Consider the following 13183-nt stretch of genomic DNA (forward strand, 5'->3'; position numbering starts at 1 on the left):
AATATTGTGGTAGAGTTTTTTTTAGGTAATCCAACTGCCCTTCCCAATTATTTTCTCTTTCAAAATAAGTAAATTTTAATCTTTTAATTTTAGTTTTAATTATTACTTTTAATTATATATGCTGTGGTACTAGCAAAGAAACGAGTCACATCCTGGACAAAATAACAGGTACTTCTGTTTGCTTATGGATGCAGAAGGGAATAACTGGTTTGAGCTCAGAACTGTTGAAACTCAACAATAACAGGAATATAAATTATAATGAAGGATTTAGTTTATTTCTTCTAAGCCATTTTGTACATAAGGTCCAGAAAGCAACATGTCTGTGCTGTATAAAGAAATAGATTTTACATTAACATTTAAAATGTTCATGCAGCTGGTGCCAGGTTAAGGTGGTGGCTGGCAACTGGTATGTTTCCAGGCACAACATGGAGAGAGCCTCGGGTGGCAGCCACATATCTGTAAACAAAAGAATTGTCATTATATGACTGAAATTCACTTGCATTGAATAGTGAGTTAATGGTTGTTCTAATAATGAGAATCAGGTTGTATACCAAATCAATGCTTTTCAGTGGCTGATTATTTTATTATGTTTGAAGCTCAGTTACTACTAATGGGTAAGTTGTTAATCTGTGAGATTTGAGGCTAACATGATAGTGAGTGTTAAGAATATTGTTTTCTTGTATGTGACAACATGCAGTTTATAACATAGATACCAAATTTGGAGGAACCTGTGGTCTCCATCCTCAGGAGTGTTTTACCCTGATGATGGAGGAAAAGATTTCTCCAGAACGTTTGTTTCTACTTACCATCTGCACTAAATCACATTCCAGAAGACCTTAACTTTTACCAAATTAACATGACAGTGAATAATACTGAGTATGAAGTTACATAATTGAATTCAGAAGGATTCTTCATATATAAACTTGAAGATATCAGAATGTTTTCGGTGGCTCACAAAACCAGATAATTTGAAAGGCACTACTTTAGATAATTCTACAATTTTACGTTTTTCTCATGATATGTACAATTATTTAAAATGGGGGCTATAATTCCACACCCTAGAGCTTAAGCAAAAGAAACGAATAACGCTTACCCTGGCTGGGCTGCAATAGATGGGGCGCCTGGGACCGCTGGGAGAACTGCAGGGATGGCACCTGGAAGTACACCGTACAGGCCAGGAGAGACCAGGACCTGGGCTGAGGCGACTGCCAGGACAACGAGGGCGAAAAACAGCAGACACTGCAAACAGTTACACTCTTGAATGTTGGCAATTGCCGGAACAGTCGTTGATGTAACAATCTTACCAACCATGGTGAAGAACTTCTATACCTGTATATCTCTCTACTGCACCTAATTAAAATAGTCAAACGACTAAAGTTCCTCCAGACTGGAGTCATCAGGGTTTTGACTTCATGGAATAAGGTAGGTTGTTACCAACCTTCCGAGAGAACATGCTGTTACTTCAGAAATGTCAGGTTAACACAGAAGAGAGAAGATGTATTTTCCTTCGAAAAGTTGGTAACCGCCTGCCAGACTACAGGACACCATAATCCGGAAAGTCGCAATTTGTATTTTGACCACCGTGAAAACCTCAGCTCTCGAACGATGTTAACCTTTTTCCACGTGTCTACGAACGATCCAGGAATATTGCTGTTTTCTTATTGACTTAGTGAAGTGTGGCATTTGTATATGATTCATACACAATGAGAAATCAGTTATTTCTTAGTTTATAAAAGGGAGCTTTCGAAGAAGAGTTAGCAGCACGGTATTTGCAAGTTTAATTGTGGATGATGAGTTCGAAAATTAGGAAAGGAAGCCGTGACACTATTCCAGTTCTTTCCTGGCAATGGCACATTCCCAAATTTTGATTTCATAAAGAACAGGATAATCTGTGTATGAGCTCCCTAAAACACACACAACCACAGAAGTATGTTCTTTAATTTTAGATCTGAAACAAAAATATTTAAAATTCTGAATAGGCACGAGTAACGCAGCTTCGGCAATATATGGATCACGATCATCAATGCAATATTTGACGGTTTTCATCACGGCAGCTATGCATACACCATCATAGTACATGAAGTAGGGTACAGCCTCTCCTCACAACCATAATTTCATTTTTATTAGCCCAACACTCATTATTATATAAAAAAAATACTCCATGATTTCAGTCCGCAAGCGAACCATACCGACCGAGCGACCGCCGCTTGTCGTCGAAGTTTAGTGCCAACTTTTGCGGATAGAGGATGTCACGTGATCAGCGCAACGGATCCCCTCGGCCGTTAATTTCGGATTTCTAGACCGGAGTCGATATTTCCTTGAAATAGCTCCTCAATTATCATCACGAGGCTGAGTGGATCCCGTTCCAGACCCACTACTTCTCAGAAAAAANAAAAAAATCTGGTACCGCCGGATATCGAACCCGGACCTCTGGATCTGTAGCCAGAAACGCTATAAAAACCGATGTTAAATAACGAACTAAATTTCAAACTCTATGTCTAGTCCCGCGCATCATTCATCATAGAAGTTCCCTGCCCAGATAATTTAACTTACTTTCTCAATCAAATACCACTTAGGAGGACGAAGATTTGAAATACTTCCCCAGATATACTGAATGTATAAAGAGAAGTATTTTCTCACACAAATTTGTGAAAAAGAGCAAGACCTATATCAAGAACGTTACCAATCTGCCTTAGTCGCAAATTTTTTGTTTAATTTTAAACCATTTTTTACCGCCAGAGAATATCATTTAGCGCCCGAAAGTGTTTAGAGCTTGCGATTGTCACTTCGATAGAGAAATCACCCCACGACAACCAGGAAATTGATTCGTAAGTCTGTAAAGTGTGCCATCTTCTTTAACATTAAAGAACACTATACTTTGTTCATACAGTGTATTTGTACATATATTTGTATTATTGTTACAATACAAACTCCGTGGCTTTAGTCCGCAAGCGAACTAAACCGACCGAGCGACCTCCGCTTGTCGGCAACGTTAGTGTCAACTTTTGCGGATAGAGGGTGTCACGTGATCAGTGCAACGGATCCCCATGGCCGTTAATCTCGGTTTTCTAGACCGCAGACGCTATTTCCTTGAAATAGCTCCTCAATTATCCTCACGAGGCTGAGTGGACCCCATTCCGGACCCAGTATTTCTCAGAAAATCTGGTGGCGCCGGGAATCGAACCCGGAGCCTCTGACCACTAGACCACAGAGGCCAGCATTATTATTGTTACAACGAATAATGATAATTTGCCTGATAATTTATCGAGACGTACTCATTCCTATAAAGTAATAGTGGATTTGTTAAATATTATATATGAGAATTTAGTGCTTGAAAGGGTTAACATAAATCTACTTCTTTGTGTTTGCATTGCAATACAACCCTTTCCAGGTTAAAATGGGAAAATTCCCTGAAATCACTAATGACCAAAAATCAACCACCTTAACCTTCCTGCGTATTCATATGGTTACCTTCATGTTGAGCTGAGGAGATGTGTTTCTTGCGATTGTAACACAAGTAACTATAACAATGTCGGGGTCCGGTGCGTTTATATACCCAATGGCTTCTTGCTGGACAATGGAACAACTAACGCAGATAGGAAAAAGTTCGATCGACGGCCTTCAGAACAGTTAACAACAAACAAGTTGACTTGGGTGTGGTTAATTTGTTCAACGGACGTAAGAATTCAGTTTGTAGATATAATTCATCCTCATTCGAAACACATGTAAAGTTCCGGTCTGGTTTCATCACATAATGCTCTGTGAGGGCACGGAAGCCCGCAGAGGCGTCGGATGTCCACATCTGAGTAAAATCAAGGCGCACAGGTCATGTTTATTTTGAAGGGAGATCTCGACTTTTCCCAATCAGATATTCCTGTTCGTCCCTGCACTTCCGCAAACCACCACAGAAGTTTGCATGCCTCTGTGTACCAAAGAGTGATTTTCGCATATGTCGGCGTTAGAGCCACGGTTTTCCCACTTGCAGAGTTTATAAATCCTTATTAAGAAAAATTTAGTAATCTGGAGACGAAGTTCAGACAACCTCAAGGTCTCCATCTTCTTAGGACAACACAGAACAACTTACGATACCCGCCCTATAGCGCAAGGAACAAAAATAGCTAAGTCGGTATAGCGACAGGCGACAGGCTTGATGGTCGGGGTTCAGTTTCCGGATGGGGCAAGAAATTTATTTCTATTCTACGAGTAACGTGTTCGTACTCACTCCGGTGCCCACCCAGGATCCTATTCAATGAGAAATCGAGGCTTTTTCCCTGGGGTATACTGAGAGGGTCGTGATCAAGAATGACGGAGCTTCCCCACATGCCTTCATGGCATGCTGCTTAGTTAATTTCTCCGTACCTGTTTTTCTCGAAAACCATTAGACTTGCGGAAAATGTGCGTTGGGTTCTAAAAGGATTTTCATTAAATTTGGTTCTGGGGAGTATCACTAAAATTTGTCGATATAAGGTAAAGCTATCCCTGTAAAAGGCCGTGGAGGCTCCTAGCGCTGCGAGACGTTGAGACTTCCACATTTTCTAGACAATCGGTTCACAGATGGCGGTGAGTTTGTCAGCCCCACGCGCCGGTCGCCCTTTACCCACAAGAATATTCCTGGTACTCATTTCTGTTAGAAACTTGAGTCTCCTCGAGAGCTATTTTGCGGTTGGAAGGATTAGGTTGATTGAAAAATCCGGTGACCTCATTTGGAATCCAACCCTGCGACATTCCGGCTTGTGCCTAAACCAACTATGCTAGTCTATACATGACAATTTAGTTCGAAGTGCACAAAACTGACAATTCGTATGTAAATTTATACGCTCCTCTGAGCGCGTCTCAAGCTCAAGTCGCTCAGTGCTTAAGTTGCTTAATCCTTCTTGCGATGGCGCCAGTCGCTTAGTTACTCAATAATTTCCCAACGTTTTATGGAGCCAAGATTTTCACTGCCTTTTCACGAGAGCCCTCCACTAGTCCGAAACCTGAGCGAGATCAATCCAGTCCAAAACACACAATCCTATTTTTCGAATATCTGGCTATCTATGGCTCTACAGCCCTTGCGAACCTTGGCCCTCTTTTTCAGTTTCTTAATCCTATACACAGTCTGTAGGACTCCACGGAGAGGGGATCAGCCCTTCCAAAAGCCGCTACCTACACACAGAACAACACAGACAGAGAATAAACGCGCACAGACACCCATGACTCGAGTGGGATTCGAGCCCACGATCCCAGTGTTCGAGAGGGCGAAGACGGTTCATGCCTTAGACGGCGAGGGTACTGTGATCGACACTTTTCGAACATTAATTTCAATATTATCCTCCCACTTACGTCTAGATTTACCTAGTTGTCTCTTCCCTTCTGAGTTTCGCATCAAATCCTATATGCATTCTTCTTCCGACGAATGTTTATGGGAGTAAAAAAAAATCTCGAATAAATTCTGTAAAGAAAAGATATTTATTTTGCTTAATTTCCCAGTATTTTTTTTTGCTAGTAAGGTGGGACTAAGTCCCTTGTACTGCGGCCACTTCTGGCCTATTGTACCAGCCCCAGATGATAGGTGAGGGTAATTGTGGAGCAATTGGCGGAATGAAGATTGGCAGGGGAAACCGAAGTACTCGGAGAAAACCTGCCCCAGTGCCACTGTGTCCACCACAAATCCCATTTGACCAGACCCCGGGATCGAACCTGGACCGCCGCGGTGGGAAGCCAGCGACTAACCATTTGAGCTATGGCGCGGCCATATTTCCCCAGTAAGCCATATGGTTTTCGAGACAATTAAAAATAAAGTCAACAAATGACCGAGATCTGTTGCGCCATTTCCTAACATGCCGGCTGACAGGGCGTGGTGCTTCATAAAGCTGGGCGGAAGGCATCGTGTTCAGCTCCCTGCAGTACCGCACACATTCTGTGGAGCGAAGCCAGGGTCACTGTCACTGTTCGCGGCGGGGGCAAGGCATCCGGATTGCACTTTTGGGATCTGTCCAATAACTCACTTAGACACCTGTCTGTAACAGGTAACCGGGACAGTCCGCTCCTCGTCTCTACACTCCGTAACATGTTATTATTTATACTGCTGCTCTGTAGCGCAGTTGCTTGAGACACCACGCTACAAGGTCGCGGGTTCGATTTCCGATGAGGTCATTGGATTTTTCAGCCGCACTATGGCCCTGGGGTTGACTCAGCCTCTAACAGAAATCAGGAAGCTTCCCGAGTTTAAAGTGCGGCCGGCGCGTAAGGCTGACAACCTCACCGCCTTCTGTGAGCCGTTTGTCTAGAAAATGTGGTAGCCTCGACGGCCTGTTACAGGAATAAGTTTACCTTACCTTTTTTACCTTTTACTTATATTAATTTATCTTTGGAGCCGGCACAACTGAGTTACTATAGCGACTGGCTATGAACTGGAGGGCCGAGGTTCTATTCTCGGTAAGGGAAAGATATATTTTCCTTATCCACAGCTTTCAGATCGGTTCTGGGGCCCGCACAGCCTCCTATCCAATGGGTACCGGAGGTTCTTTTCGCGTAGGTAAAGCTGCAGAAGCGCGAGGTTTACCACTTACCTCCATCTAACGCCCCGATCAAGAGTTCTGAAGCTACACTGCCTCTCCATAAATATCTCCATGGCGCGGGGCTTAATTGGTCAAGCACAATGACACCTCAGTATTCTTTACGTTAGTCGGCATCGCAACTAGACAGCGGGGTGGACAAAAGTTGAAATGGGGTTGGATTCCAGAAGGGAGTAACAGAGTTCTCTCTTATCCGCAGCCTCCAGATAAGCTCTGATGCCCACCCAGCTGTACTAAGGGCTATTTTGGCCGCGCCATAGATCAAGCGGTTAGTCGCTGCCTTCTCACCGCAGCGGTCCGGGTTCGATCCCGGGTCTGGTCAAGTGGGATTTGTGGTGGACAAAGTGGCACTGGGGTAGGTTTTCTCCGAGTACTTCGGTTTCCCCTGCCAATCTTCATTCCACCAATTGCTCCACAATCACCCTCACCTATCATCTGGGGCTGGTACAATAGGCCAGAAATGGCCGCAGTACGAGGGACTTAGTCCCACACTACTAGAAATAAAAAAAAGGACTATTTTCTTGGGACAAAGTGGCAGGGGGCGTGAAGCTGACAATTCACCCTAACTATTGTAAAGGTAAGAATGGTGGAGATATACATCCCTTTCCCCATATATCTTTAAGGGACGATGCTTACATAATTAAGCACTGAGACAATTTTGCGTTTAAGTTGCTTGATTTATCTAATGATGCTTTTAACTATGTCTTATACAGCGTCAAATTTTAGGGTTAGTGCGTAAGAAAAATTGGAAATTGTGAGTGTGTACGCGACAGTGTCCCCTTTTGGGGCAGTATGACTGTATTTGCCTGAAGGAACTGTGGAAAGACACGAAAAAGCCTCAGTCAGGACAGCTGGTGTCCTGAGAGAGATCTGAACACGAGATGTAGTCAGCACAAAGCTCTATCTGGCGCACTATCCATTCTGTCGCGTACTTCACGACGCAACGTTGACAGGAAGATGGATGAGCTGGGCGTGGCAGGTAGTACAATTAATGCAGCAAATATTAAATGACAAGGAATTTTAATCAGTTAACTTAGGCGTTGAAAACTTGAGAGACATGTCTGCAAATGTGAGGATAATATTAAAGACAAACAGTATCTGAAGATTGTGAACGAAAAGTAGTTGTCCATGATTGGGGCCACAAAAGGGAGTTAATACTATCAGTTACCGACGTTCGAGTCTGAAGCTATCGCTGTAACAGGCCGTGGAGGCCCATAGGGTTGTGAGACATCGAGGCTCCCACATTTATTACACAATCGGCTCACAGATGGTGGTGAGGTTTTCAGCCTTAAGCACCCACTGCCCTTTACCCCCAGGAAGATTCTTAGTATTCATCTCTGTTAGAGGCTGAGTCAAACATTGGATCAAAAGGCGGTAGGAATAATTAGGTGAATAAAAAAATTCTGTGACATCGGGAATCGAACTCGTGACCTTCCGGCTTGTAGCGTAGTGCCTCAAACAACTACGCTACCGCGTGCCCCACGTTCTCGGGGAAGCCACTGCGTTTGCGCAATGAATCGGCTGCTGGCTCCAACAGTTATACCGCAACGCACACATCAATTGAAGAGATAGTATCGCGTACATCAGAAACAGTTGTAAGTCAGTGGCGGTCTCGTTGCTGTTCTGGTTGTCTTGTTGGTCGCAATTACGAATATTACAGTTACACTTTACGTCCCAATATACCGTTACTGGAATAAAGGTACAAAGCCGTGGGCGTGGGCTCTGTATAAACCGCTGTCCTTTGTCACAAGCTGTGCCTCTCTCTCCTGAAGGCTACACGAAGATTATCGGAATATCGCACAAGGCAGGCCTGTTTTAATTTTACCTCGTAAAGAAATCTAAGGATTGATCTCAGAAAATGGGTGGGGTATGACAATACATTGAGCCAGCTCCATTAGTACCTTTTCATTATTACTATTATAAAGGGTCTTGTTGTGTAGGAAAGAAAAATTGCCTTGATACTAAACACAGGGCTGAAAATGTGGGGGGAGACAATTAGCAACACATAATGAATGTTAATGTGCAGTGGTATAATTATAAGCAACATTTTGAATCCTTAAGTTTACGTTAATAATACTATTTATAAATTATTCTCCTATCTCCCCCCCCCCCCNNNCACGCGGTAGCGTAGTTGGTTGAGGCACTATGCTACAAGCTGGATGGTTGCTGGTTCAAGTCCCGATGAGATCATTGCAATTTTTTTCATTAAACCTAATCCTTACAGCAGTACTATGGCCCTGACGCTAATAGGCGGCCGGCGCGTAAGGCTGACAACCTCACCGCCATCTATGAGCCGATTGTCTAGAAAATGTGGGAGCTTCAACATCTCACAACCCTATGGGCTTCCACAGCCTGTTACAGTGATTTTTTTTATTGTTAGTGAGGTGGGACTAAGTCCCTTGTACTGCGGCCACTTCTGGCCTATTGTACCAGCCCCAGATGATAGGTGGGGGCGATTGTGGAACAATTGTTGGAATGAAGATTGGCAGGGGAAACCGAAGTGTTCGGAGAAAACCTGCCCCAGCGCCACTTTGTCCACCATAAATCCCACTTGACAAGATTCGGGATCGAACCCGGGCCACCGCGGTGGGACGCCAGCGACTAACTGCTTGAGCTATGGCGCGGCCCTGTTACAGGGATACCTTTACTTTACATTTTATGTTCATACATCACAGAGAACACTGTGCCTCCATTTCGAAAACCAAATGGTTATTGATGTTTAGGGAGACAATCTGTGTTTGTTCTGAGAACTATACGTAACAAATAAATAGAACTACACAGTGTTAGTAAAATGTAGAGTTCTTTTTTCAGAGGAAAATATAACGGTATCCCTGTAAGAGGCCGTGGAGGCCCATAGGGTTGTGAGATGTCGAGGCTCCCACATTTTCTCTAGATAAATGGCTCACAGATATATACCGATACAAATTGCTTTTACAATACACACTTCAGAGTAGTGCCAGGTTGTATCGTACCCCTGCATCAAAAGAACAGGAGGAAGCCGATTACAACGTAACCTAAGCTGAACTGACTTTTCACTAGCATTTGCTTTATTGTGCTGAGAAAGCCGAAATATTACGGTGGAGAATGAAGGACTTTGAGAGTATGCAAAATAGTATTTTGGCTAAAAATACCCGCAAATGAAGGAGGCACTATAGAACAAGCCAGAAGGTGGCGAGTTCGATTCCCGATGAGGTCACTGAATTTTTCAGTCTACGTAATAGTTCCAGCCGCAATATTGCCCTTTCGTCGACTCAGCCTCTAACGCAAATGAGTACCAGGATTCTTCGTGGGGGTAAAGTGCGACCGGCGCGTAAGGCTGACAACCTCACCGCCATCTGTGAGACGATTTTCCAAAAAAATGTAGGAGCCTAGACGGCTCACTACCCTATGGGCCTCCACGTCCTATTACAGGGATAGCTTTATCTTTTAGTATGACAGAAATACAGGGATAAATTGAGGAGCATGGTTACTGAAAGACAGACGTAGTCGAAACCTCGAACGAAGAGAAGGAAGAAGACTGCATTGCCTTTAAGCACAGGGATTTTATAACATGGATGATTTCCAGAACCGCAATTTATATTTCTGAAGAACATGTGCCAGTTACTTTTATAGTATGTTTTAATATTCCAGAAGTTCTGCACAGTGAGGCTTCTTCTTTACACACAAAGGCACTGTTACAGTCCAAGAAATGAACTTGGGGATGCGCTGGGAACCACGCGCTCTTATGAATGACAGGCGCACCTGGTATTTCTCCACTGTCAGACCATCGGTTATTAATTTTTACTCTGTACCCATTTTCTAGACGTTATTCCGTTCGGATCGTTTTTCATATTTGACATCTTGACACAAATTATCAGCTTTTACGTGACCCGTAAATTCGTTTCTCAGGAGCAAAGGGACTTTTTTCTGTATTAATGGGAAGGAAGACAGCTCAGCACGTTCACCGTAGTTGCGACGCCGGAAGCGTGTCTTGTTTCTGTTATTTAAACGCTTTGAAACATGAAGAGGAGAGCGCAGAACCGGCGAGACAGTGCTCATTGTCGTAGCTATTCTAGGAAGCAGTCAAATAATTAACGTCTTCTTATAAGTTGCGTGAGCCATTGTAGACAAGGACAACATAATTTTTATTTTGTTATTACTTTTGAGTTACATAATTCTGAAGCCGGTCACAGCTGCCCCGAGGTCTATGGCATGAACCGTCTTCGCTCGGTCGGACACTGGGATCGTGGGTTCGAATCCCACACAAGGCATGGATATTTGGTGTGTGTGTATGTGTTTATTCTATGTTAGTGTTGTCCTGTGTTTAGGTAGAGGCCTCTCGACGAGCTGATCACCCGTCCAAGGAGTCCTACTGTCTGTGAAAAATGATTACGGAACTGAACAAGAGGCCTGGGCCTTGTATGAGCTGGAAAAACCATCGAAAAAAAAAGTAATGATTTCAAAAGGCAATTTGGCGCCCTCCGGAGCAAGGGATGTAATCAAATCAATTTAAACCATGAGGGGAGTGTGCGAAACATGCGGTAATGATTTGCAACTGAAGAAGCGTCTTAACATTTGTTTGAGTACGGAGTAAGATCACGAAACAATGTCGATTTGACCGATAGTATGGCCATCCTGAGAGATATATAAATATTTCCGGTGCGTATAAGAGGCAAGTTCATTTAAACATTCAAAATACAGTTCCCGCCTCTTACTGTGTCCTTGGGGTCTAAGGTACCAAATCTCTTCGCCCGTTCGAACAATGAGACCATGGGTTTAATTCCCGGTCGAGGAGGCATGGATGTGTCCACGTTTTTCTGTGGTTGTATTTTCCTGTGTAGATAGAGACCTTACAACTGGCTGATCCCACATCCAAGGAGTCCTACTAACTCTCTGTAAGATACATATTTCAAAATTAATTCGAAATGGATACAGGCTAACAAGTCTAAGGTCACGAACACACACAGCGACATCGGTCGTACGGAAAAATGTGGTACGATTTTTTTTTTGCCGTACGACCTCCTTTTCACACTAGTGCGACCAAATACATTTCTTTGCTCTGCGACTGCCGTACGGTAGCTGTCGCATGTCCGTCACGTATGAGAGCTAAGACTACGCTTTATATTCTACTACTTGATGTGACATGAACAGTACGGACTTCGTACCTCCGATGTCGCTGTTTGTGTTCCTAGCCCTAATCCATCAAAGGAAGAAGGTGTTCGGTTCCCACATCACAGCAAATGCACGGCGTTTTCATTGCAATGCACAACAGGATAACGTTGTTCAGGAAAATAATTCTCACTATTTCTGCGAATTACAAGAAACACATAATACACCGTTTGAGCAAAAATACAAATTAGTTAATTCTAAGACAGGAGATAGATGAAGCAACCATTGTATTTTAAATGGTTAATTCGTAAAGCAAATGTTATCAGTTATAGGCCTAAGTGACGGGTCCTTATACATAAAAAGACTACGGGACATTCCAAGGCATTTGTCAAGAATGGAAGGGGTCATTCTACGAAAAGATTTGGCCTTGGAGATTAAGTCAAGTAGAGTGAGACGAATAGACTGCAGTTAAAAATAGAATGACTTATTAACAAAGTGAATTAGTAGCTGAGTTAATACAGGCATTGGATGCCGCGCCATAGCTCAAGCGGTTAGTCGCTGGCTTCCCACCGCGGCGGCCCAGGTTCGAGCCCGTGTCTGGTCAAATGAGATTTTTTGTGGATAGAGTTGCGCTGGGGAGGGTTTTCTCCTAGTACTTCGGTTTCCCCTACCAATCTTCATTCCACCAAATTCTCCATCATCACAATCACCCGGGGCAGGCTACAATAGGCCAATCAGTAGCCGACGTACCGAGTGGACCCAGGTGGATTCCACCCCCCACTAAGCGAATTTAAAGAAAATAAAGTCATTACACTGACGGGCTACCGGCTGAACAGCCGGGGCTCGATGCCTGGCAGGAATAAGAACATTTTTCTCTTCTCCGCTGTCCTGGCCTGCCTTGAGTCCCACCCAGCCTACTATGCAATGGATGTCCGGAGTTAAACCGGCCAAGGCGTGAAAATGAACACTCACCACCATCTAGTGCCGAGGTCGGAAATGATGGAGCTGTACCTCCACATCCATATATATTCATAGCTGTACTTCACCTTTTACATAAATTAAATTTAGTGACTATCAGCTTCATAAAAGAGACTAGACACTGAACTGTAACAACTGTACCAACATGTGTGAGGAGAAGGTTGGTTTTGATCGGATATTTTATTTTTACTGGATCTCACTCAGAGTACTTACCTCAATGGCCGCGCCATAGCTCAAACGGTTAGTCGCTGGCTTCTCACCGCGGCGGCCCGGGTTTGATCCCGAGTCTGGTCAAGTGGGATTTGTGGTGAACACAGTGGCGCAGGGGCAGGGTTTCTCCAAGTACTTCGGTTTCCCCTGCCAATCTTCATTCCACCAATTGCTCCACAATCACCCTCACCTATCATCTGGGGCTGGTACAATAGGCCAGAAGTGGCCGCAGTACAAGGGACTTAGTCCCACCCCACTAGCAATAAGAAAAAAATTATCTCAACAGTACTGCTAATTGAGAACAAATAGCAAATTTATTCTGTACTTAACATACACGCACAACTAAAATC

The 13183-nt window shown here is 43.7% G+C and overlaps 1 protein-coding gene across 3 annotated transcripts; it reads right to left on the reverse strand.

Annotated features, from left to right (window-relative positions):
- Window positions 1–253: 253 nt before the first annotated feature.
- LOC117282106 lies at window positions 254–12875 on the reverse strand. Of its 3 annotated transcripts, none has more exons than XM_033750439.1 (3): window positions 12837–12875; window positions 1094–1239; window positions 254–456 (listed from the first exon to the last, which is right to left on the reverse strand). In XM_033750439.1, the coding sequence occupies exons 1-3, from the start codon at window positions 12851–12853 to the stop codon at window positions 350–352; spliced, it is 270 nt and encodes an 89-aa protein (XP_033606330.1). In that variant the 5' UTR covers window positions 12854–12875; the 3' UTR covers window positions 254–349. The 3 variants fall into 3 exon arrangements, with proteins under 3 accessions (XP_033606330.1, XP_033606331.1, XP_033606329.1); XM_033750440.1 differs by lacking the exon at window positions 12837–12875 and adding an exon at window positions 3472–3578; XM_033750438.1 differs by lacking the exon at window positions 12837–12875 and adding an exon at window positions 1330–1406.
- Between the last annotated feature and the right edge of the window lie 308 nt (window positions 12876–13183).

This window comes from Cryptotermes secundus, unplaced genomic scaffold, assembly GCF_002891405.2.
Source record: "Cryptotermes secundus unplaced genomic scaffold, Csec_1.0 scaffold345, whole genome shotgun sequence".
In the NCBI taxonomy this organism is placed as follows: Eukaryota; Metazoa; Arthropoda; class Insecta; order Blattodea; family Kalotermitidae; genus Cryptotermes; species Cryptotermes secundus.